This window comes from Nuphar pumila, chromosome 17, assembly GCF_984573655.1.
Source record: "Nuphar pumila chromosome 17, dmNupPumi1.hap1.1, whole genome shotgun sequence".
In the NCBI taxonomy this organism is placed as follows: Eukaryota; Viridiplantae; Streptophyta; class Magnoliopsida; order Nymphaeales; family Nymphaeaceae; genus Nuphar; species Nuphar pumila.
The window spans coordinates 79,278,227-79,304,554 of record NC_143265.1 but is presented as its reverse complement, the minus strand read 5'-3'; the positions used below and the strand labels follow the sequence as shown (position 1 = coordinate 79,304,554).

General features: G+C 38.4%; 1 protein-coding gene across 2 annotated transcripts in view; it reads right to left on the bottom strand.

The window, feature by feature from the left end:
- Positions 1 to 26,328, bottom strand: part of SOS1 (sodium proton exchanger, putative (NHX7) (SOS1)) — a 204,677-nt gene that overhangs the window by 61,004 nt on the left and 117,345 nt on the right. The window contains exons 12-15 of one of the 2 annotated variants that reach the window (XM_089992855.1): positions 20,748 to 20,932; positions 9,456 to 9,509; positions 9,269 to 9,376; positions 6,305 to 6,536 (exon numbers count right to left, since the gene is read on the bottom strand). In XM_089992855.1, coding sequence (XP_089848981.1) covers positions 6,305 to 6,536; positions 9,269 to 9,376; positions 9,456 to 9,509; positions 20,748 to 20,932 — 579 coding nt within the window. The remainder of the gene's footprint in view (positions 1 to 6,304; positions 6,537 to 9,268; positions 9,377 to 9,455; positions 9,510 to 20,747; positions 20,933 to 26,328) is intronic. The other variant, XM_089992856.1, reaches the window with a different exon arrangement.

The window sequence follows — 26,328 nt, the reverse complement described above, 5'->3', positions numbered from 1 at the left end:
CGTACCTACCTAGAGGTACGACTACGATGAGAGGGCAACATTTAATGTCTTGTGATTCTTTTAGTTTATACATGACATGTATTTCTCTTTGAGCATTTGGTCTATGGAGGCCGACATTATTTCATTTATATCAATTATGTGTTGATTGCCCACCTCGAGGTACTCACTGACCTCTCGTAATATTTGTACCATACTTGTCTCAAGGTCTGGTTACGATAGCAATTTCGTGTGTTTCACGATGGATAACCCATCACAGTATTACATAGAACAGTAATATACTTGGCATGCTCAATTACTAAGGAACAGGATGTCTCAGACAAGTCTTAGGGTCGTTGTGGATCCAAACATTTCTTTCGAGTAACTGCCTCGGGGTACCAATAATTGCATCTAGCAACGCATACTAAATCACAAGCTTTATAAGCAGGAATTCATTCTCGAGGAGTCAGCCTTGCACAAGGAAACACCTCCTCTCGAACATTTAGTGTTTGTACACAATTTCACACATTTTCAAAAAGGGCAAACTGTGGTATGTGCACCTGCACAACCTACAAGGCTTGCCAGAGGGTGGCAACTAGCAAGGCATCTACAGTAACTTACAACAGTGAGCAAGTACAGAGACACAGTCATAGGCATTTCTGTAAAAATGAGTCCACCCGTATCACATACATCAAGCATTAACTTCCAAAGGAATATGAACGAGGAAAACCCAAAACAGACAATCACAAGTTAGATAATTCTACAGGTAAGCAGGTATGCAAAGTAAACCATTCTATCTCAGAATCCCTTTATTTCATTCATCCAAAATCCTCGTGTGATTTTCCCCTACCTCGGGATGTCGTGCAGTTGCGTGCGTCTACGAGTGTAGATGATACGAGGCTCAGGCCGCGGAGCCAGAGCGGGGTTCGATGCGAAGTCTGCAAAAGTGTGAGCATTCAGCGCTATATTATTTATTATGCCAAGAAAAGAAAGTCAGGCAGGGCATCGCTCCTTGCCTGTCAGTCGAAAACAAAGAGAGGCGGCAGGGGTATGCCCCTGCTTGCAGAAAACAAAGAAGCGACAGGGAGTGAGCCCCTGACTGCCGATGACAGCGAGGCGGCAGGGGGCGAGCCCCTGCCGACAACACCGAGGCGGCAAGGGGCGAGCCCCTGCCAACAGCAGCAAGGCGGCAGGGGACGAGCCCCTGTCTGCAGAGGACCAAGAGGCAAGCCCCTGCCTGCCAAAATAGAAAGGTGACAGGGGCATCAACCCTGCCTGCCAGATTTCCAGAGGCAGCAGGGGCGAGCCCCTGCCTGCCGGGAACACCCAGGTGGCGGGGCGAGCCCCTACCCGCCAGTGATCGAGAGACAGCAGGGGAACGAACCCTTGCCGGAGAGAGAGATCGGAGCGGCAGGGGCCACCAACCTCTCGCTGACCTCTTGGTAGGTCACGGAGGAAACGAGAGGGCACGGCACGGTTTGTCGGCCTCCTGCCGTCTTCTCTACGAGAAACAGAGGGGAAGGGAGAATAAAAGGGCGTACCTGGGAGAAGCTCGGCGTCGTCGACCGTCGGCGGTGCTACCGTGCTCCGGGAATGAGAAGAGGTCGGCGCGAGGAGAGCGAGGGGACTCGAGAGGGAGGTGTGCTTCCCCTTGCCCTCCTGCGATGCTCTTAAAGAGCTCGGGGGGGGGGGGGGATAAATGGGGAAACCCCGATGGGTTTCCCCTATCCGGTCAAAGACGCGGGTGGGGTGCAGCGCTCGGGAAGAGGATTTCTTTTAAAATCCTCTTCCTGAGTCGGGTTTTAAAAACCCTAACGAGAACGGACCTGGGTCGGGTCCAGACCCGACCCGGGTCTAATAAATTTTTTTTGACCTGGGTTTTACAAGAACTGATGATAGACATCCCCCTACCTTAGAACAATATTCTAGTATAGAAAATCCCGAACAAAACACTCTTAGGAAATCAGAAAGAATACATAGGCCTCCAGATAGGTTTGTATCTTACAAAAACTCTACTCGTCAATATAGAGTTTGTCTAGCCAAAAAACTTAAATACTTTGAACCCTCCTCGTACACAGAGGTCAAGAATTATCCTGAATTGATGACTGCTATAAATAATGAAATACTAGCCTTAAAGAAGTCCAAAACTTGGGATATAAAAGATCTTCGGCATGAAAAAAATACAATAGGTTGTAGATGAGTGGTTAAAACTAAAACCGAAAGTGATGGAACTTTAGAGAGGCATAAGGCTAGATTAATAGCCAAGGGTTACTCTCGGGAATATGACATAGATTATGATGAAACTTTTGCTCTGGTAGCTACAATGACTTATGTTAGAACCCTTATAGTTGTAGCTGCCATTAGATGTTGGCCTATTTATCAAATGGATGTCAAGAATGCCTTCCTCAATGGTGAATTGAAGGAAGAAGTTTATATAAACCCACCACCAGGATATGAGGTTCATGTTGGAAAGGTGCTTCATTTAAGGAAAGCCTTGTATGGTTTGAAATAGGCACCTAAAGCCTGGTATGATCATTTTAGTTTTGTTATGGCTAAACTTGGTTTTACTTCCTGATATACTGACACTGCTATGTTTATTAAGAGATCTGATGCAAGTATTGTTATCTTCCTCCTCTATGTTGACGACAAGATCATCACTAGTGGAGACAAACAGGGAGTTAGTTTTATTAAAAATATTTTGAAACAAAGCATTGAAATGACTGATTTAGGCTTTATTAGATATTTTTTATGAATTGAGGTTGCATATTCCGCTCGTGGCTATGTTCTAACTCAATTCAAGTTTGCTTCTGACATCATAGGCAAATCTGAGATTACAGATGAGAAAATGGTGGACACTCCTGAAGTAATAAATGAAAAAATGAAAATAGATGATGGCACAATGTTGGATGATCTTACTCCTTACCGCCAAATGATTGGAGCCCTCACATACTTGACCATTACCAGACCTGATATCTCACATATAGTCCATACTGCCAGTCAATTTCAGCATTCACCTACCACTGTGAACATGAGTGTTGTTATGAGTATCATTAGATATTTATAAAATTCTATTTCTAAGGAGATTGTTTTGTCTTCCTCCTCCCCACTCGAATTAATTGCTTATACTGACTTTTATTGGGGAGGAGATCCTAATGACAGACGCTCAACTACAGATTTTGTGTGTTTGTAGGTGACTCATTAGTGTCTTGAAAATGCAAAAAACAGCAGAAGGTGTCGTTGTCGTCCATTGAAGTTGAGTATCGAGCCATGGCCACCACAACATATGAAATCATGTGGTTGAGAAGATTATTGGAAGACATGGGGGTGTATATGCTCTCACCCTCAAGGGTATGCTTGAAAGAAGATGCAACCCACAATCTGAATCCTCAAATGATTCTCACAAAAGATCTCCCACAAGAACCATAAAGGTTCATAAGCAAAGCTCACTCACAAGAACCAATAAGGTTCATAAAAACACCACCCAAGAAAGAGTGCAAATCAAAAAATGGAAATATAATTTCATTCAAGTGGGATATAACCCACACAAAAAGAATGCTTTACAATGGGGTGAGACCCCATATTTATACAACTAATAAAGAAGAGGGAGAGGGAGTCGTTGGGCTCCCAACGACTCTATTTAGAGCCGTTGGGAGTACAACGACTCTCATAGAGCTTTATGCTTTGTGACTTAGTCAAAAGGCATAAAGTCTATTACAACAACAACAACAACTACGCCTTCATCCCAAAACAATTGGGGTCAGCGATATGAACCATAAAGTCTATTACATGTCCAAAAAATAAAAATGATGCTTTATGCTTTTTAACTTAGTCAAAAAAGCATAAAGCCTATTAAATGTCAAAAAAGAAAAAAAAAAAAAGAAAAACTAACTAACCCAATCCTACCTAAACTATGAAACTAAACTAAAAAGATAAGATTACATATGACAGTGGTATATTACAAATGAGATTAGCTATGAGATTACAATTTTAACAATGTTGTGATAATAAAAGCGTCGTCTACATAGCCAGCAATCACATGTTTCATCAACACACCAAATATATTGAAATGAACTATCACTATATTCGTGAAGAGCATTTGAAGAAGGCCATCATCCTGCCTTATGTAGCATCGGAGTGTTAAAGTATATATATATATATATATATATATATATATATATATATATATATATATATATATACTTATTGTTTGCGTATGTACATATATATATATAATAGTAAGTGAAACCCATTAGGGTATTTTGGTTATTACACATTATGTAATTAGTGGTGTTCCTAGAAGGCACTTTAGGGTTTTCCTTTTTAATGTATTTAATTTCTTTTCTCAAGGACATTATAGTCCTTATAATACCCTTGGAATAGAGCTGTTGGGAGTGCTCCCAACAACTATATTTCTAGCTGTTGGGAAGTGCTCCCAACAACTATATTTCTAGTTGTTGGTAGCACTTCCCAACTTCTTTGCTTCTTTTTGTGTATAAATAAAGGGTGTAACCCCTCTTGTATGTTAAGCTTGTTTACAAGCATTCTCCTAATAATATTCTTATATTTTTTACTTGTGTTTTAGCCCCTAAGTGGCTTGTATGGTTGTGCTCTTGTATTGACCCATAAGTGGTCTTGATTGTGTATGTTCTTGTGTTCTTGTATGCCCATAAGAGGAACCCACTTGTACTCTTATGTATTTTCATTTTAGGGTTCTCCCCTTTGTAAATGCATGCTTCTTGCACACTTGTATTATTGAATATAATATTATTTTTATATTGTGCCTTCTTGTTTGAATTCTCTTTGTGGAATTTGTGAGTGTGTTCCTTAGAGAACATTTGTGTACTTATTGTTCGTGATTGAAGGTTTTTTGAATCTTTACAGTATCCTCTTCTTTATTTTTGAGTTATTGAAAAATCCCTTTTCACTCTCCTTGTGCTCCTCCTCTTATGCCTTCATGCCATGTCTTGATACATAGTTCATCTCATCATGGTTGAGATGAACCATGATTACCCCTTTGTTATCATGGTTGCCTTCTCTTTATACATCACCATCTTGACCTATCTTTTAGCAATTCCTTTCTTGACCTTTCACACCACACTCAGGTCGAACACCTATTTCCACCAAGAACTGCTCACTTTATTTGTGCATATTTTGGCACAGAGAAAGATGATAATTTGCTCCAAGCACATAAATTCAAATAGAGGTGGACAACGGCTCGTGGGCCTAAATGGACAGGGCCGGGCTGAATATATATACATATAATATATATATATATGTATATTCATATATAATAATATATATTACACACACATATATATATTAATACATATATATTATTTACTTATATATATACATAAAAGTACACACACACACACACACGCACACACACACATATATATATATATATTCGGGTTGGATGGGGCCGGGCCAGAGGCCCGGTTCGGGCAGAGCCAGGGCCAAATTTACTGGCCCAATGTCCACCTCTAGCTTCAAACGACTAAACTCACATATTCTCAACACTTGGAACCATTTATGTGTCACACACACACCCATGTAATGGTTGTAAAGACTATAGTACCCTGCACAAACATAACATATTCAACTGTATTACTAAAACTTTCCTTGGACCATTCAACCCATAAAGGACAAAACAGACCATTTTTCAATATTATTTTTGGCACAACCAAGGGTAGATACTAAAGATGCTGATACTTACAAAGGGAAAATCCTCAAGGACATTAATCCACTCATATTTGAGTATCTCAAAACAATGAAAAAGAATGAGCATATCATCCAACATCTAAGGTTTACAAACATTGAATTCATGTAAGCCACTTTAAACTGCATTTAGCAAGGAATGTGTAATTTCACTACCAAGCAGGAATGCCAAGACCAACTAGTATTCCCAAAGATAAAGTTGCAATGCGTGTGAAAATAGGAGATCTGGAATTCAAAATGCATAATACATGACAAAAGAACGTCAAGCTGTATGTTCAGCCTACGAGTTTGATCAAATTTAATTGGGAAAAGAATAAAACTTGAGCATCACAAGGAACAATGACCATATAATTATAAAAAGATCAATTACAAAATGAGCATGGTACACATGGTAAGGTTAAGAAGTGATATAAGCCAACTTTTATTAACATAAAAGGAAACTTAAACATCATTCTCAAGATAACAGGACACTTGAAACATAGACTGGAGAATCACTAGCCTTTTGTAAGGTCACAAAAAAGTTCTCATGATATTTGGAGTTCTCTTTTAAGAATGACTTTGCTAATCCAATTAAAAGTTTTAAGTTGATAAGAGGGATCTATAAACTTGCCATTTAAAAGGCGTACTCGAATATCTTTCAAATTCAAGCTATGTAAATGGAATTGGCTTTCAGATATGATATGAGGATGTATTTGTATTCCATCCTTCTCATCCAAGCACGATATATATCTCTTCACGGTAGACCAATCTGCAGGTCCTAATTCTTCATCATCTCCAAGATCCCCAAAGGCTTCCAATGCCTTGCTCATCATTTCATATCTTGTATAGTCTAGTATGCGTATCTGTCACCACAAGAAATGAATTGAAGTTTCTATCAGAATTTTTTCCATATGTGAACAAACAATTGCAAGAACCACATCATCAAAGGTCTGAACATCTGAAAACAGAAATTACAAAATAGTGAGATCATGTTGGAGAATAAATAAATTTAAGATCCATGAAACAACTAATATAACTACTGGTTTTCCATGAGGAGAAGCAAGCCTTTGGAATGAAGTGCAAATGAGCAGCAACTATGCAGCAACAGTTATAAAGCTATGCTTATGTTACAGATTGTCCCCGTTAGCAATTATGCCAATACTAAACTAGAAAATAAGAACACCATCCATTTAAAGTAAGCAAACTGGTTAACAAGAATTACTACGATAATCAGCTAACAGGCCAAAGAGAATCATCCAGAAAAACTAACAAAAACAGTATAAGACTGCAGTGTCCTGGTGGTTTGACCTCAGACTCTTAAGTATATAGGCCTTGAGTTCAGGTCCTCAGCTTGAGTTGGCATTACGTACTAAAAAAATATCTTCTGTTTCTAAAACTTTTGACCAAAAAGAATAAAGAGAATCAGCATGACTTGACCCCCAAATGTCACAGAGAAAAGCAAATTTCCCACTACAAGACAGGCAAAGCTATTCTTCAAGAACTTATCAAAGATATGTTGAAACTAAGTTCATGTTCAGTAATTAGCTAAAGAAGCATTCTCAACCTTACTCATCAAGCCTGTTTTCCCAAGTTTCTATTAGCCTTTCATGAAGTAAACCCAAGCATCTCACAAGCACATCAGCTTGTTTGTGATCCTATCATTATCCCAATGAATATATTTACTAGCCCAAGGGGTAGGTGAGATGACCCTCCTAAATAAATGAAGGAACCACAGGGATAAATGAGATACGACCAAAATTAAGAAGAAACCATAACCGGAATCTCAGACCTTGATAATCCTACTAACCCGAATTGGCCTCAAGTAACCCAACTATCTACAAGAAACAATACCCCTTAATCTTAAGGTTTGGTAATTCAAATTGGCTTCAACACAACCATCTGTAGGAAATAACTACCCTGAATCTAAAGGTCCGGGATCTTGAAAATATGCAAGCAAATCCTCGAACCGTTCAAGAAATCCAAAAACTGATCAATGATTTCAGGGTCCAAGTGCAGGCCTTGTTCTAACAGTAAACCTTGAGATAATCCAAAGTTGGCCCTTATCTCCACAATAAGAACCATGAATGAACTTGCAAAGGTCTCTTTTAAAGTGAGAGAGCTGACACAAAACATTTAACCAGCAATAGCAAAAATTTTGGGTAGAATGAAAATTCCAAAAATGCAGAGGCCTGGATAAACCCATAGGATAGGAATAAAATAAAGAGAGAGCACTTTAAAATAGCAAGCATGAAACACAACTCAACATGCCCCTTTAATCCCTTAGGCCCTTGAGACCTGTGCACCCATTCATAGAAACAGTCACTCTCTTAGCAGCATAGAAGAAACAAACAATTACACTGTCTACTATGGCATGCCGTGCACTTTTTTTGGCCCGGTTATAACTTTTATTCCATTCTTCTTCCTCCTTTTCTTCTTTCCACTTCCGGAATTCCATGCTTTGTTATCTTATGCCCTCTTCTTTCTTTTCCTCTACAGCTTCATTCTTCTCTTTCCATTCATCATTTACCTTTCTACAGAATCAATGAGCACCCTTACTTTGATTTTATCTATTTATTCTATTTTCCCTTTGTCATACTCAACCTCTTATATTTTTCTTACTACCAAAACCAACTTATAATCTTTGGTTTTTTAATACTTAGTATACTTACAGTAGGTTTAGTCATTTCAAGTTGCAATGGCCTTGCCAAATAGGGCTGTCAATGGGTTGGTATGACCTAATTCTGATTCTGGATCAGACCTGATAGTGTCTGGCTTTGGACTTAGTTATATAGGTCCCATTAGCTAATCAGGTTGGACGCACTTGATCCAAGTACAATGTGGGCCCAGGTCTGGTTTAAAAGTATTGATAGTAGACCCTGATCTGAAACAACTTGTGACTAAAAATACCACAAGTGAGGCACAGGAATTCCTTAAGGGAATGGTACACACAAAGAGACTAGCACATGAATATTACCTTCAAGAGAAGATTCAGCCCACAAAACAAGACAAAAGTATAAGAGAGTATTATGCTACTCTGTCCTTTGATGGATGAGTTGGCATTGCTTGAGCCCAAGGGAATGAATGTGTATTGAAAGAAGACAACAACAAGAGGAGGAAAGGCACTTCTTCCAATTTCATAATGGTCATCACCCTGAATTCGAGCAAGTGAGATGATCCTTGTTGCACCTATCTGTGGCCCCCCAATTGCATGAGACTCTTGCTAAGTTGAGTCTTGAGGAAACTCGACTAAACATGTCCAAAAATGGAGACTCTTGCCAAGTTGTTAACTTATTAATGTTTGAAAAAGTGTGACATAGCATATGAGCTTAATTACGATATTTGGTTCATATCAGAGAGGTAGTAAGGTTTACAATAAAACTCAATTTTCTCCTGGCTGCACCTCAGACTTTTAAATTTTGCATAGAAAATTTTATTTGAAAAAACAGAAACCTTCAACAACCAAAGCCTTTGTATTTTCCATGACATTATTTGTCATGAAATCATTTCCATCCAAGCACATCATAGTTCCAAAGTAACATGATAGATTCACTGAAAGAACCATCCAATGTACTTTTCACAACATTCCTTTGTGTACCTTTTCAGGTGATGGTTTATCCATCCCAAGGAGATGAAGAACAAATTGCGTGGTTGATCCATTCACAATAAGTGTCAAGAATACGATTCCACCGGTGAAGAAAACAAACTGTCAAAAGTGCAAGGGAAAATGTTTCTAACTATAACAAAGAGAGTATTTGAAAGAATATATCAGACAATGCACATACCAGAGATCCTGTTTCTTCCTTGAGATAGGGCGTAGTTATTTTGTCACTAGCACGCTGTTGATGGTAAATAAGAAGGAAAGAGTCAGCAAATAAATCTAGGCATGAACTTTCATGAAGTTAAGCACATTTAATATGAAATTCAAACGAAAATTATGGAAGATCAAGTTTGAGGGAGGTCAAAGAATCTCCAAAAAAAAGAATAAATAAAAGCAGCACTATAATATACATATACAGGTAAAGGGGCTGGCATCACCAGGTACCAACTGGTCATTGCCACTTCTAAATATATATACCAATGTTGTTAAAAACGCTCCTCAAGGCACAAAAAGCGTGCCTCGCCCCAAGGCGAGGCCTCTTGTGCCTTGAGGCACAAGAAAAAAACAATAAATGTCTGAGGATACGCCTCATATGCTATGAGGCATATGCCTTAGGGCGAGGTACGTCCCCTTTTATTATCGAGTCAAATGGGGGTGACCCAATTTGGGGGACAAAGACAGGGAGGCCCCGGACCTATCTCTCCCTCTCAGTCTCTCTCGCTCTCCCTCTCTCTCTCACTCGTCTCTCCCTCGCAGTCTCTCTTTCTCAGTCTCTTTCCCTCTCATTGCAGTCTCCCTCTCTCTCTCTCTTTGTGTATCTCGCTCTCCCCCTCTCTAGTTCTCCCTCTCTTTCTCAGTCTCTCTCGCTCTCCCTATCTTTTTCTCTCGTTTGCCCTCTCTTTTTGTCTCTCCCTCTTTCCTCTCTCTTTGTATCTCGCTCTTCCTCTCTATCTTTCGCTCTCTCCCTCTCCCTCTCTCTTTTCTCTCTCTGCCGAAAGGAAGAAGAAGGTTGTCCTCGGCCTCTCCCTCTCTCTCTCTCTGCCGAAGGGTAGTCTCTGTTTTTTGTTCTATTTTTTGCAGTTTCTTATGTTAGTTTTTTTTTTTGCCAAGTGCCAACACAAGGAGTAAGAAGAAGAATGCTCTCTCTCTCTCTTTCTCTCTCTCTCTCTCTCTCTCTCTCTCTCTCTCTGCCGACAAGTAATATATTTATGTCTTTTGGTTCTTTTTTTTTTACATTTTGTTTTTATGTTAGTCATTATTTTTTTAATGTTAGCCTTTTCATGTACAGAGTACTCTCTTTTGTTTAGATAAAAATGCATTTTTTTGTCCCTACATGCACATTTATATGAAGGCAGTAATTCGAGAATAAAAATTACAATAAAGATAAAAATTAAGAAATAATATATTTTATATATTTTTGTTGAAAAAATATACACTGATATTATATATTTATATAGATTTTTTTTTTAAGTTTTTCAAGTTAAAAAAATAAAAAATTTGACTTATGTCTCGCTTTGGTTTTTGGTGGAGCGCCTCGCTATGCCTCAACGCTTTTCACAACATTGATCTATACTTTTGTTCTTGAAATTCAGAGATTGAATATTCAACTCACAAATCTTTCCCTCATTAACAGGGATCAAATAGACATGCCACAATGTACACATCAGATAACCAATAAATAGGAGAGACAAGTAATATATTTTATTAGAATCTATGTCACATGGGTGCAGGTGTGGGTGTGGGTGCGGGTACGGGGATTCGGCACTTCCAAAAAAACTAGGTGCGGGGGTGCGGTAGGGGCAAAAATGTAATATATATATATATATATATATATATATATATATATATATATATATATATATATATATATATATATATATAATCCACTACTCAATATGTTCAAATTCAATTAGAACTATAGTTTTCTATAAAAAAAATGTACATGAACAAACAACATGTTTCATGATTTCTGGTGTGAATGTTAACATCACGGTATAATCATCTGGAAATACCAATATCCAGTAAAGCATAGCACAATACCATAGTGTATCTAAGAAAATAAGTTGTACAGGGATTAAATATGCAACACCCCTGGACCCACGTGTGCCAAAAATACCTACAAATTCCCTATGTTATAGAATATCCATAAACATGAATAGATTTCCCTTCTAATAATTAGGGGTGTGATCAGTTACAATCTATATTGCAAATCACAACATATGTTTTAAAAAGATAACTCCTCGACATTTCATGTTCATCACATTTTAGCTAGCATAAAATCTCATACTATCTCGACCAATATAACTCCTACTTGCATCCAAATGTACAACACCATTCATTACACAGTTATGATGGGATAAGAACTAAGCAAGTGAGAACAACTAATAAAACATATCCCTTGCTGTAATGCAGGTGTTGCAGACAGATTTTCGACCATGGATAAAAATGCAAACTCGTAGTCATACACAACTATACTTTGAGATACAAAAGAGAACACCGATTAGTTGAGGCAAATCGCAAACATTTTTTCAATTTTAATTTAGGATAACTAAATCGCAGATTTCTATTCATGGATTTCATACAAGAAGAAAAAAAACGTTTTGTTGCCAGTACTCAGTCTGTGATTTCAATCTTCAAGTTTTTTTTTTGGGTCCATAGCGGCCGAAATCCCCAAATCTGTCGATTTGGGGTTTACGGCAGCCCTTAAAACTCCTCTTTTGATCTGGGGTTCAAAGCAACCGAAACCCCTAAATCTACCGATTTGGGGTTTTCGGCAGCCATTAAAACCCCTCTTTTTTTCTTTCAAAACCCTTTATATTTGGGGTGTGTTACAACCCATTGCAAACTTGAAACAAAATACACCCACAACAATCGTAGTAAACCCTACCTGTGAATCGCGGATTCCCGATTTCTTTCTGATTCCCTCTTTCGGCTACCGTGAATCCAAAGGAGTCCCCTCGCCATCGTGCTCATGTGTCGTTTCACCAAATGGTGCGAGAAAGAAAGGAAAATGAGAGGGAGAGAAGTAGGGGAAGGAAGATAACGAGTGAGAGAGACAGGTAACGAGTGAGAGAGGAAGAGGATGGGGGGTTTAGAAGAGTGTGTAAGAGAGGGGCGAAACAGAAGGGAGATGGGGGTCGTGGGGAGTGGGGGTTGGTTACCCCAACACTCCAGCGGCTGCGCAACAACCCCTCCCTTTTCATAGGGCAAAAAAAAAATTTTAAATCCAAAAAAAATGGACCGAAATGACCCTGGGTGCGGTCAATGCACCCAGGGTCGAGTTGACCGCACCCGGTGCCGCACCCGCACCCGCATCGAGTCGTGTCGACACGGGTGCGGCACCCTGCTAGCTGAATCCCTGTTACATAGATTAGAATAATTTGATTCTGCAACATCACCCAAAAAAACACAAATATTGAAGACTGGTAAAAGGGATCAAAGTTACAAGAGGAAAGAAAATGAGCCAAATCTATTTTTCTTCTTACATGAAAGAAAAGCTGGAGGAAAAGAAAAACTATTAGATTAAAGGCATATTGAGAATATCCTACAGATATACAAGCCAAGTAGGAGTTAGGAAAAGAGGAAGACCATTGAAGACTTTGAAGGAGGCAGTTAGAGGTGACATGAAAGATTGTAAAGTGACCGCAGTTTTAGCTCTAGATAGATAGGAATGGAGAAATAGGACTCTTAAAGCCGACCACATGTAGTTGGGATAAGGCTTGATGATGACGATAATGATACAAGCTAGGACAGCAAGTCATCATGCAAAAATGAAAAACCATCAATAAAGATGAAATTAAATAAATCTAAAAGCTATAAACTCATGTCAAGGATGCTAATTATAGATGTTTAATTAGACCATGAAAAAAAATTAAGTGCCAAACCATAGTTTAAGAACCTGCTTGGTTGCCCCTAACCCCACATTAATTGAATGGAATTAGATGTAAAAGAGGCCAATACATAATTGGACTTGTTTGTGCACAACCAGGTTCAATCAAGGCCATTTTGCATCTTTCAATCAACCAAATGACATGAAACAACAAGCCAAATAAAAAAAAATCATGTATAAATAGCCTGGGTTAAGGCTTGGGCTGGTTTATATAGGCTGAGTCAAGACAGAGATTCATACACTGTGTGCATATTTGTATGTGAAAATATCTCAAAACAGATAATGTGCATAGAAAGCACAACCACCACAAAGGGAAATGTGCACAAAGGCACAAGAACACTTGGAACAAGATGTACTCAAGGTACAAAAAGAGAACACAAATGCAAAAATATAAAGGATTTTTTTGAACAATGGAGAACAATGCTCCAAGCATTGAATGACATTTAAGAAGGGGGGTCACCCCTATTTATAAGAAGAGAGAACCTCCACTAGACGTTGGAGCCCCTCCAACGCTTAGAAATCTAACCGTTGGAGGGGTCCAACGTCTAGTTTGGACCCCCTCCAAGTTGACTTAGTCAACAAAAAAGAAAAGAAAAAGAATAGAAAAAGAAAGGAAAGAAAAAGGGGAAAAAAAAGAAAGTTACAAGCATATGCACTAGTGTGGATATGACAGAAATACCCCTAGGGGGTTTACATGATGGAAAAATAATATATATATATACACTAACACAAGATACAATTTAACACCCTCCCTCAAATTTAGGGCACAATGAACGAGAGTTTGCCGAGAAGAAAGTTGAATCTTGGTTTGGTGAAGAAGTCTGTCAATTGATATTCTGAGGTGACGTAAGGAAGATCTATAACTTTTTGCAAATATCCTTATCTGACGTAGTGGCACTCCATCTCAATATGCTTTGTGCGTTCATGAAACGTGTGATTTTTAGCAATATAGATTGCACTCTTATTATCACAACATAACTTTGTTGGTCCTTGGACTTGAATCCCCATGTCTTGTAGCAGTTAATGAATCCACACAATTTTCATGGTTGTTGAGGTTATGGCTCGATATTATGCTTCTATGGATGATAGAGACACCTTATGTTGTTTCTTGCATCTCCATAAGATCAGGGATTCACCTAAAAATATGCAGAAACCTGTAGTGGAGTGATGATTATTTGGGTCACCTCCTGAATCAGAGTCAGTATATGCAATTAAATTTAACTCAGAAGATGAGGAAAGAAAAACTCCCTTGTTTAAAGTTCCCCTTATGTATCTGACAATGCGTAGAACGGCGCCCATATGGACGAATGTAGGAGCATGCTGGAATTGGCTTGCAGTGTGCACGGTGTGTGAGATGTCTGGCCTTGTGATGCTAAGGTACATTAGGGACCCCACAAGTTGCAGATAGGGAATGGGATCCTCCAAAAGTATCACATCATCGATCTTCATTTTTTATCCCACCATTTCAGGGGTCTCACAGATTTTATCATCAGTAATACATGATCTATCAAGAATCTCACATGCAAGTTTAGTTTGAGACAAAAAATAGCCTCTATGAGAGTAGGCTACCTCGATACCAAGAAAGTATGTCAGATATCCCAAGTCTGACATTTCAAATCTTTCTTTTAAAGTATTTTTAATACTTTTGATGCCCTTCATGTCGCTACCTGCTATCAACATATCATCAACATACAACAGTAAAACCACAATACCTGCATCAGACTTTTTGACAAACAGAGTAGTGTCAGTGTAGCATGATGTAAAGTCATCTTGAACCATTACTTCATTAAATCAATCATATTAAGTCTTAGGAGCTTGTTTTAAACCATAGAACGCTTTTTGCAAGCGAAGAACTTTTCCCTTTGGCACGACCATGTCAGGAGGAGCATTCATGTAAACTTCTTCATTAAGGTCCCTATTTAAAAAAGCATTTTTAACAACCATTTGGTAAATGTTTCATTTTTTAATAGATGTAATGGTGATCAAACATCTTACAGTGACCATCCGTGCAACAGAGGCAAAGATTTCTTCCTAATCAATGTCGTATTCTTCACTATATCCTTTTGCGACAAGGCGGGCTTTATATCTTTCAAGAGTGTCATCACTCTTAGTTTTGACTTTAAAAACCCATCTACATCCTATTGTTTTCTTTCCTTTTGGAAGATATTGAAATACCCAAGTTTTGGCTTTGTTGAGGGCTCTAAGTTCGTTGTCCATGGCATCCCTCCACTCTATCATTTCCTTAGCTTCTTCAAAATTTTTAGGTTCTTGATATGAGTGAATGGCACTAAGGCATGCCTTATGTTTTGGAGAAAAAAACTCATAGGATATGAATCTAGAGGGATTTTTCCTAGATCTTACAGTTCTTCGAGAGTGGTTGGAAGGTTCACTAGGGTCACTATATTTCTCTATCGCACTTTTAAAAGTAGGTAATTGGTTCAACAATCACTTCTTCTTCATGTTGAATAGGTTGAGGAATACTTTCACTTATATTCTCATTCTCATTTAATTCATCATCGCTAAAAAAGTCATCATTTCTAGATAATAGTTCAAACAAGAAAGAGTAATCGGCATTATCTTCATGAGTTTTGTGTTCTTCAAAACCACTCATGTTTTCTAAAAATGTTGTGTTTCTTGAGACATATAGTTTAGCATTTTTAATATCATAACACCTAAAACCTTTTTGTGTTTCGAAGTATCCTAAAAACGCACAAGGAATAGCTTTAGGAGATAGTTTATCATTCTTGTCGGTGAGGACAAAACATTTACAACAAAAAATTCTTAATTTATTGTAATCGGGTTCTTTTTTATACAAGGTTTCATATGGAGATATTTGATTCAAATTTTTGGATGGAAGTCGGTTTATGAGGTAAACCGATGCAAGAGCTGCTTCGACCCAAAATCTTTTTGGAATTTTTTGAGAAATTAGCAAAATCCTTGTAGTTTCTATTATGTGTCCATGCTTTCGTCCGGCTAACCCATTTTGTTGAGGTGTTTTCGAGCAAGACCTTTGATGAACAATCTGATTATTTTCAATATAACTTTTAAAATCATTTGAGAGATATTCTCCTCCGGAATCGGTTCTAAAAATTTGTAATTTACTATTGAATTGATTTTGTATCATCATATGAAAGACCTTAAATGTAGAGAAAACCTCGTGTTTATGCTTGAGGAAGTATATCCAACTATATCTTGAGAAATCATCAACATAAATGACATAATACGAAAACTCTCCCTTAGACACTATGGGTGTCGGTCTCCAAACATCTGAATGCACAATTTCAAAAGGCTTAGTTGAAAACATAGTTCTTTGTCCAAAAGGTAAGCATCTCATTTTACCAAGAATACAATCATCACAATTGAAGTTGTTTTTACATAAAGTTTTAGCAAAATGTAAATAAGAAAGCTTGACAATATTTGGATGCCCAAGGCGTTTGTGTCAAACATTTATATCTTTATGTTGGGCAACATTACAAAAAGAGGGTTTTGGAATTGAAAGAAATTTCATAAGATAAAGATCTCCCTTCCTAGAGCCTTCCCCAATCAACTTCTCGGACCGACGATCCTGTATCCAACATTTATTTGATGAGAATTTGATATCACACCCATGATCCGAAAGTTGAGAGACGGAAAGCAAATTTAAATTTAGTTTGGGGATAAACCTAACTTTAAGAATAAAAAAACCTTGTCTTTCAAAATCACCAATTCCTTTTATTTTAAGAGAAGCCCCATCCGTGGTAGAGACAAAAGAAGGTGACAAATTTTTTGAGTATTTAGAAAGTGCAAAAACATTTGGAGTCATATAAAATGATGCACCCGAGTCTAAGAGCCAAAGAGTCTTACCGGGAGGAGAGAAGGTGGTCATGGCGGCGCCGAAAACGGATCCCTTGAGGAGAGGTTGAAGAGCTTCTATGATTTGATTTAGAGACAAAGTAGCATTGTTGGAAGATGATGGTCCTTCCTTCTTGGTTGGTTAGAAAGTTGTAGACATAGCCACCATCTTTTTGCATTTAGGGCATACCGGTTTAATGTGACCCGGTTCTTTGCAAAAGTGACATATGATTTTACTATAATCTCTTCTTCCATAATGCCCACCATTTTCTCTTCCTCCTTGATTTTTGTTGAAATAAGGAGGTTTATAAGTTTTAACATTATTCACCGGTCTTAAGACGGCATAAGCACCCTCATCCTCATCTTTAGAGTGAACGGCCAACACACTTAGATTGGTTTTATTCATCCCCAATCTAGTTTCTTTTCCACTTAGTTTGGTAAGCACATCTTCCAACGAAGGAGAAGAGAAAGAAGACAAGAGGGAGGATCTAGTTTGTTCGAACTCAGGTCTAAGCCCATTTAAGAAGTTGAAGAAATGATTATCTTCTAATTGTTTGGCCCTCAATTTAATAGCCTCTCCACTCCATTTAGGTTCTTGGAGAGCAAGTTCATCCCCAATAGTAAATAGCTCGGCAAAATATTCTCTAATGAACATTTCTCCTTGTTGAAAGGTTAAAACCTTCTTTTGGAGATAGTATTTATGAGACAAGTCTCTTAAAGTATACATTCTTTCAAGATACTCCCATACTTGAAAGGCCTTTTTGAACTTCAAAATATTGGCATTTATTTTTGTTTCAACGGAAGAAAGGAACCATGAAAGAATTTTGCAGCTCTTCATCTCTCATTCTTCATGCTTTTTGTCGTATTCTTCAAAGGCTTTTTCTCTCTCTTCACCATCAAGAACTTTGATTTCACCCCTCTCAATAATGGTGATCTTAGGTTTGGGTTTGGGAATGGTTCCTTTGACGTATCCCCAAAGACCTTTTCCCTTAATGTGGGCTTCCATATTCCCGGCCCAAACATGGTAGTTGGAGCCATTTAATTTAAACCCTAGTGAAAAATGAGACTCTTTTTCACCCATTAGAGAGGGAAGAGTGAAGAAAAAATACATACCACTAAGGGTCTTTCAAATCCTTCTTGACGTAAAAAACTTTCAAAATATTGAAGGAAGAGAAGCCCCCACGCCTTTCACCAAGACACCAAAGGCATGCTTTTCGAGGCACTTGCAAATGCGAGAAATAACACGATCTTCAAGCTTTAACCTTGCTCTGATACCATGTGAAAATATCTCAAAAGAGATAATGTGCATAGAAAGCACAACCACCACAAAGGCATTAGAACAAGATGTACTCAAGGTACAAAAAGAGAACACAAATGCAAAAATATAAAGGATTTTATTGAACAATAGAGAACAATGCTTCAAGCATTGAATGACATTTAAGAAGGGGGGTCACCCCTATTTATAAGAAGAGAGAACCTTGGAGGGGCTCCCACTAGACGTTGGAGGGGTCCAACGCCTAGTTTGGACCAGAGTTACCGGAAGCATCTTAGATAGGTGGGAAGCTCGCTTCCCGGAAACTCGCTTTGGAAGTGTAATACTCCTCACTTCCGAAACTTGATGAGAACCTCGATTCCCCCACGTTTCTCCTATGCTTTCCACACGCTTCATTTATTCTTATTATATGCTCTCTTACTCAACTTTTCAGGCTTTTTATGTGTTTTCTCTGACTCTTCTCACTCACTTCTATGTGCTTTTGCTAAATTGGTAGTCATCATTTTTAGATTTTGTTAAAAATTTAATTCTTACACTAAAAAATCATGAAATTTAATATTAGTCACTTTTATTTTAGTTTTTATTTTGATTCTCATTCAATTCTTATATTTCTTTTTTTTATTCCTCGCTTCCCGCTTCCTATATATTTTAAAATGCATTGCTTCTCACTTCCGCTTCCCGTATCGTTTCTCGCTTCCGCTTCCTAGTTTGGTAACCTTGGTTGGACCCCCTCCAAGTTGACTTAGTCAACAAAAAAGAAAAGAAAGATAATAGAAAAAGGGAAAAGAAAAAAAGAAAGTTACAAATGCACTAGTGTGGATATGCGTAAAAGAAAAGATACCCCTGGGGGAAAAATAATATATATTTATATATATAACGATAGATACATATACATATATGTATGATATATGTATATGTATCTCTCTTTATATATATATATATATATATATATATATATATATATATATATATATATATATATATATATATATACACACACACACACTAACACTAACACTAACACAAGATACAATTTAACAGTGTATATGTGCATGCATCCATACATAGATACACAGATAAAACATAAATATATACTACGTATATGTGTGTGTGTGTGTGAAAGAGAGAGAGAGAGAGAGAGAGAAAGAGAATGCAAATATGATAAGTGCACAAACCAAATTATAAACTTAAAACATATATTGGTTTTTCTACATTTGTTTATTTTTCTATCACATGGACATGGACAGGGGCATGGGACACAACTTGGACAAACTTAATACAACATGAGAGTTATTTAAAACTAGGGCAGGGGAACAAATTTGTACACAAACACATGTATGTGCATATGTACGCTAGCATGTATGTATAAAATGTGTATATAATTATGTACATTTAAAATTCTTAATTGCAATGAAGAATGAATATCATCTTAAGTGCAAATGCTTGAACAACAATTCAAATCACTACATTAAAATCATAAATAATAAATCTAAGTTGAAAATTAAAATTAATGCAATTCAGCAGTTTTTTATTTCATCTCATGGAAAACACATAGAGATGTATGCAAAAAAAAGCACTCACATATACATGGAAATTTCGACATTCAGCACGGATTTAATTTGCATTTCAGAGGACATATGAGTCATGCAAAAATGGGCTGGTTCCTGGAGAAATGCATGGAAGTGACACCATTTCAGCAGGACCCACTGTGTGTCTCAAATATGAGAACATACTTTCCTCACGAGAAGTTACATCAAAGTCCAATGCGGATCTCCCCCACACCCCCCCCCCCCACCCCAACCTCTTCCCATGAGGGTGGTCAAAACATCTCTCTGTGGTGCATAACCATGCCTTTAGCTTTCTTAACAACCTCAAATCACAAGAATATGCCCAATGTGGCAACTAAAATTGACTAAAACTAACCTTCAATCTAAGAATGCCAATCTTATTCACAAAATTAAATCATCACATACCCTGGAATTCTGCTATACATGTCATATGAATAACAGCCACCAGCATAGGTGACCTGTCAATCACAAATTCAAACTGTTGAAAGGTAGCATGGTATATTCTTTGCTTTTAATACTAGAGATATTTCATGGTTTTAATCTGACACTTTGTGCAATATTTAATAATTTGCATTTCCCCAATCATGCTAGAGGAGATGGAGAATCCCTAGTTTTTTATTACTATTAAAATTTGTTTCATTCCATTATTATATTGTCCTCATCCATTTTAACAATTCAGGTAACAGCAATAGCAATAGAAATCATAATAAGCTAGTAACTAAAATACAAGAATAACAATAACACTAATAAAACCAATAGATTAAACAATAAACAATTAATAAATGCTACATTTCATAATCTAATTTTCAGGATGACCTTAACTTTAAAGTTTAAACCATGCAATAAAAACTTAAAGGAAGTTTGGAATGATGTAAAGCTTTAGAGAATCACTCAAAAGGTAGTTATTTGACTTGCTTTAACTGACAAAGATAATGATAAAGCGACAGCGCCACGCAAGCCAGACCAAATGAGAATTGTTGCTTCCTTCCAGTCCAAGCCATACCCAAAATATTGTAGCAGGGGATACAGTGTTCCCACTACAATGATTCGGGACACTTGAACAAATACATAAAGAAGAATGAGGTAGCACCAGGAAATCCCTGAAACAAATTCAAGTACAATATCACATAAAGGAAATGTTAGTGGTGCATCTATCAACAATCTAATTATTGGAATTCTATAAAGAAGATACCATTTAGCAAAAAAAAAATAAAGTAATTCTTCAGTGAATAATGATAAAGTAACATTACCTTTTTTCATCTAAGCAAAGGAAACAGTACATATGGTGCAAAAAGTATTGTATTCTATCATTGGTCAGAGATTACATATATGAACAAGACATGTGAATCTAGTCTTATCAATCATGCCCAGTCAGACTTAGTTTCTAACAGTGGAAAAAAAAACACAGTCCAATCTCCCTAAGTGCCTTAGTCCAATATGAAATGGGATAACAACTTTGTATAGAGTCCTTTTGAAAGTTACACGAGTCCATCAGGCACAAAATGACATGTTATGCGTGCAAAACCACAGATGTGCAAGCCACTTACACAAACACAGCCATAGTAAAATGTTGCAGCTTGAAAAAAGTGCCAATACTGAAAATAAAAAATAAAAAACTATAGTTTTTACCTTTTCATTACTGAAAAATATAAGATGCACTAAAATTGAAAATGATCTTGTCACTTGAAAATTATTAGGTAACATTAGACTTAGATATGGTCACCCTGCCCATTTTTATCATACTGTCAGCTATAAAACAAATTCCTGTTGGTAGTAGTGAAGCAGTCTTAACTCTTAAGTTTAAATTTTTATAATGTTCAGGGGTATTTGTGTTTTTTTAATGGTTTTACAAACAGGGGTTTTATTTTGACTATAAGGGTATTTTGTCCATGGATTAAAAGGCTTCACATGTATAAGGTGTTGGTTGGTTGAATACCAAAAGAAGAACTTTTTGCCCTATTTTACTCTTTTCTAATGCAACATCCTCTCTCTCTCTCTTTTACTTCTTCATCCTTCACCCTTCATTGCACTCATACACCATCCTAACTGCACACACGCACTCCAACCTTCACCATCTGCACTTTTCATTCACTTACAATGTGAGCTAGGGCTCTGATTCAAAGCAAGAGTTTGAGGTTCAGAGCTCTTCCAAAAATGACGGCAGCTAAGTGGAAGAACGATTGGGAGATTAGAAGCTCAGTTAGATCTGGGTCTGTTTGCAGTTGCTAGAGGAAGATTTTAGAAGATCTTTGAAGCTGGAACTATGAAGTTTGGCCATGGTTTGAGAAAGTTATGTTTCCTTTTTTTATTTATTCCCTACCGCCAGCCCTAGTAGTGTTTTTTGAGGATCTGAGAGTCGTGTGTCTGCTCAGGGTGTTTTTAGCAAAGGGAATAGGGTGGATTTGTGAAAGGAAACCCATTCCCAGTCATCTATAGTGTTTGCTCTGAGTATTGAGTGGATGGGACTCATTTGTGAGATGCTTCCAAGCGGTGTAGGGTTGGCAGCAGGCCTATGTGAGAGTAATCTGTAAGTAGAAGTGTGTAATATTGGACCATACCCTGCAATTGTAAGTGTTTAGGGTCAGATTAGGTTTCTGGTGCAGAGGCAACTAGTGGTAGACGTGTTTGGTTGCTTGAAGAAAATTATGGGTGATTCAAATGAAAAAACAAGTGGAAATGAAGGAAAACAAGGGAAGTCAATGAAGAACGAAGAACGTGTTGATACGGAGTGGGTGGAAGGATTTCAAATCACCAACATAAAGGTTGATAGCCGTAACTAGAAGGGAGAGCTCCTTATGAGCTCTCCCCATTGCTCGTGTATAAATAGGGGTTCAGCCCCCTCTTGTAATTCTTGTAATGCTTTTCAAGCATTTTCTTACATAAATAAAAGTGAGTTATTTATGTGTGTGTTTTCATTTTTACCCTTTTCTGGGCTTTGCTTAAAATGTCTTTTAGACACTTCCTTTTGAGTGATCCAAGTGCATTCGTGGGAGATCATCATTTCATTACAGAAATCATCCAACCATCCAAAGCTCCCTTTGGAGCGTCCTTGCTGTTTCAGGCAAAGCACGATGGGTCGAAGCGTCTGTGTGTCGACTATAGGGCACTGAATAAAATGACTGTGAAGAACAAGTATCCACTTCCTTTGATCGCAGACTTGTTTGATCAGTTCAGAAAGGCAAAGGTCTTATCTAAGTTGGACTGAGATCCGGCTACTGGCAAGTTAGAGTTGTGAAAGGGCGACAAGAAAAAAACTACATGTGCAACGCGATATAGGGCGTTTGAATTCCTTGTTATGCCCTTCGGCTTGACGAATGCGTCTGCCACCTTCTCAACCATGATGAACAAAATTTTCTACCTATACCTTGACAAGTTTGTCGTCGTGTACTTAAACGACATAGTGGTGTACAACAATTCTATCGAGCAACATGTTTGACACTTTCGGATTGTGTTTCAAACTCTAAAGGACCACGAGCTGTATATCAAGCGGAAAAAGTGGCTATTTGGTCAAAAGGAAGTTCACTTCCTTAGCCATATTATGGGAGGAGGCACATTGAAAATGAACCATAAGAAGATTGAGGCTATTCAAGCTTGGGAGCCGCCAACTAAGGTTCCCGAATTACACTCTTTCTTGGAGCTTGAGAATTACCATTGACGCTTCACCAAGGGATATTCGCAAATCGTTGCTGCACTCACAGATCTACTGAAGAAATACAGACCATGGCTATGGTCTGATGCATGCCAGAAGGCTTTTGATAGGTTGAAGTGCCCCCTGACAGAGGAACCAGTGCTAAAGTTGCCCAATTGTCGACAATTGTTTGAGGTGTAGACCGATGTGTCTGACTTTGCTATCAAAGGGGTGTTGCTCCAAAAAGGACAATCCATTGCATTTGAAAGCCGAAAGTTAAACGATGTCGAGCGTCGATACACGGTGCATGAGCGTGAGATGCTAGAGATCATGCACTGTCTCAGTACATGGAAACACTATCTTTTGCGATCGCAATTCGTTGTGTGCACTGACAACGTTGCGACAAGCTACTTTCAGACCCATAAGAAACTGAGTCCAAGGCAAGCGCGCTGGTAGGACTTACTGGCAGAATTTGATATGGTCCTCGAGTACAAGCCTGGCAGGACCAATGTTGTCGCTGACAGCCTGATGCCTTGAGTCGGAAGGCAGAGCTTGCGGCTTTGCTCGCTTGGGACGACAATGTTAGCCAACTGACGAGCGACCTTCTCGAGCAGGTTCGAGAAGCTTTAAAGAGTGATCCAACGACCCAGCAGTTGATCGCGTTGGTAAAGGAAGGAAAGGCACGAAGATTTTGGTTGGAGGACGATTTGCTCTGCTCAACGGGCGATCATCTATATATCCCACGACAGGAGACCCTGCGAAGGCGATTGATACACGAGTGCCATGATACCACTTGGGCAAATCACCTAGGACAACAAACATTGGTGTTGCTAGAACGCGCATTCTATTGGTCGCAGATGTGCGATGATGTAAATGCTTATGTGCGGATTTTCTTGATCTGTCAGTAAGACAAACTCATCAACCAAAGACCTAGTGGACTACTTGAGCCCCTGCCTATGTCAAGCCGTCCATGGGAGTGCATAACCATGGATTTCATCACGAGTTTGCCAAAAGCTTAAGGTTGTAGTCCTATCTATGTGGTTGTGGACATGTTTTCAAAATAAGCTACCTTCGTGCATGCCCCTGCCACCTGCTCAACTGTCGATACTGCTAAGTTGTTCGTGCGAAATGTAGTTAAGCATTGGGGAATCCCAGAGAACATTGTCAGTGATCGTGATGCCTGCTTCACTGGCAAGTTTTGGCGAGAAGTGTTTCGCTTGATTGAGACAAACTTGCACTTTAACACAAGTTTTCACCCCCAAACCGACGGACAGACGAAAAGAATCAATGGCATGTTAGAAGAATATCTATGACACTTTGTCAGTACCAATCAAAGAGATTGAGTTGATTTAGTTGACACAGCTCAATTCTGCTACAACCTCCAAAAGAGTGAGTCATCCGGCCATAGTTCATTCGAAGTTGCAATCAGACAACAATCGCAAACTCCGCACTCCCTTGCTGTGCGAGGACATGGCAAAGCGCCTTATGCATACCAGTTTGTCAGAAACTGGCAACATCAGACAGAGTTAGCAAATGCGTATTTGAACAAGGCTACCAAGCACATGAAGAAATGGGCAGATGAGAAGCGTCGACCAGCAAAATTTTGTATTGGGGACAAGGTGTTGACGAAACTCTTTTCAGATCGCACAACTATCTTTTGAGGCCACCACCGAGGCCTTATTCGCAAGTATAACGACCTCTTCACCATTATCAAGCTCGTGAGAAACTTGGTGTACCGGCTAGACTTGCTAGTAAACTTTCAAGTGCATCTGGTATTCCACATATGCAACCTGAAGTCGTTCCACGAAGACGAAGGAGACCCTCAACGGAGCATACCTCAACGTGCTCCCATTTTGCAGCGCACACCATCAACGATTAGTGTGGCAGGCAAAGAACCTGAAGTCATCGTCAACCATTCCAACAACTACCTTAGGGAAGTCAAAAAGTACTTAGTGCAGTAGAAGGGATTGCCAGAATGTAAATCCACCTGGAAGAAGGCCACCAACATGTTTCAGCATCAACAGCTTGTAAAGAATTACCATGAACAATTGGTGTCGAAGACGACGCTAACTTAGACGGGGGAGCGTGTTCTGGACCGCCATGTTTTTCACATTTTTTGTTTCTAATGTATATACCTCTTTGGCACTCTCGAGTGCCCCAAAAGGCCTTATGGCTTAAGAACCTCATGTATCGGGCCCCTCTCTACCCCTCTTGATGTACTTAGCTTTCAAGTATCTATAAAAGAGGCTTTATGCATCCTTGCCTCCTTGCTCACTCTGTGTTTGTGCATGCATGTACTCTTGCTTTCGCTCCTGTGTGTGTGTTGTGAGTTGCTTGTGCGCTTAAAAGGCCTGCTTTCGGTGTTTGTGATTACCTGAAGCTACATCGCGGGGTCCTTCGCTTCTAAGCCCGTGACACAAACAATGGGAGAGAATATACCTCGCATTGTTTGAGAGAATACCATAGTAAGCATGGTATTGATGTTAAAATATATATATATATATACTTATATATATACATTCGTATATATATAAGTATATATATACATATATGTATATATATACATATTGCTTTTAGTAAAATACCCGATAGGGGTATTATTGTAAAACTGCAAATGTACATTTTTTATTTTTTTGTTTTTTCTTTTTCCTTTTTCCTTTTTTTCTTTTTCTTTTTTTGCTTTTTGTTTGAACCACAAGGGGCCCCACTCTTGTAGTCGTTGGGGGCTCCCAACGACTACAAGGGAGCCCCCTTGTGGTCCCTTCTAGTTCTCTCCTCCTATATAAATAGAGGAGGTGTTCCTCTCTTAAATGTATGGGTTTTATACCCCTCTCTTCCTTTCTTCAATAATATCCAACTTATGACTTT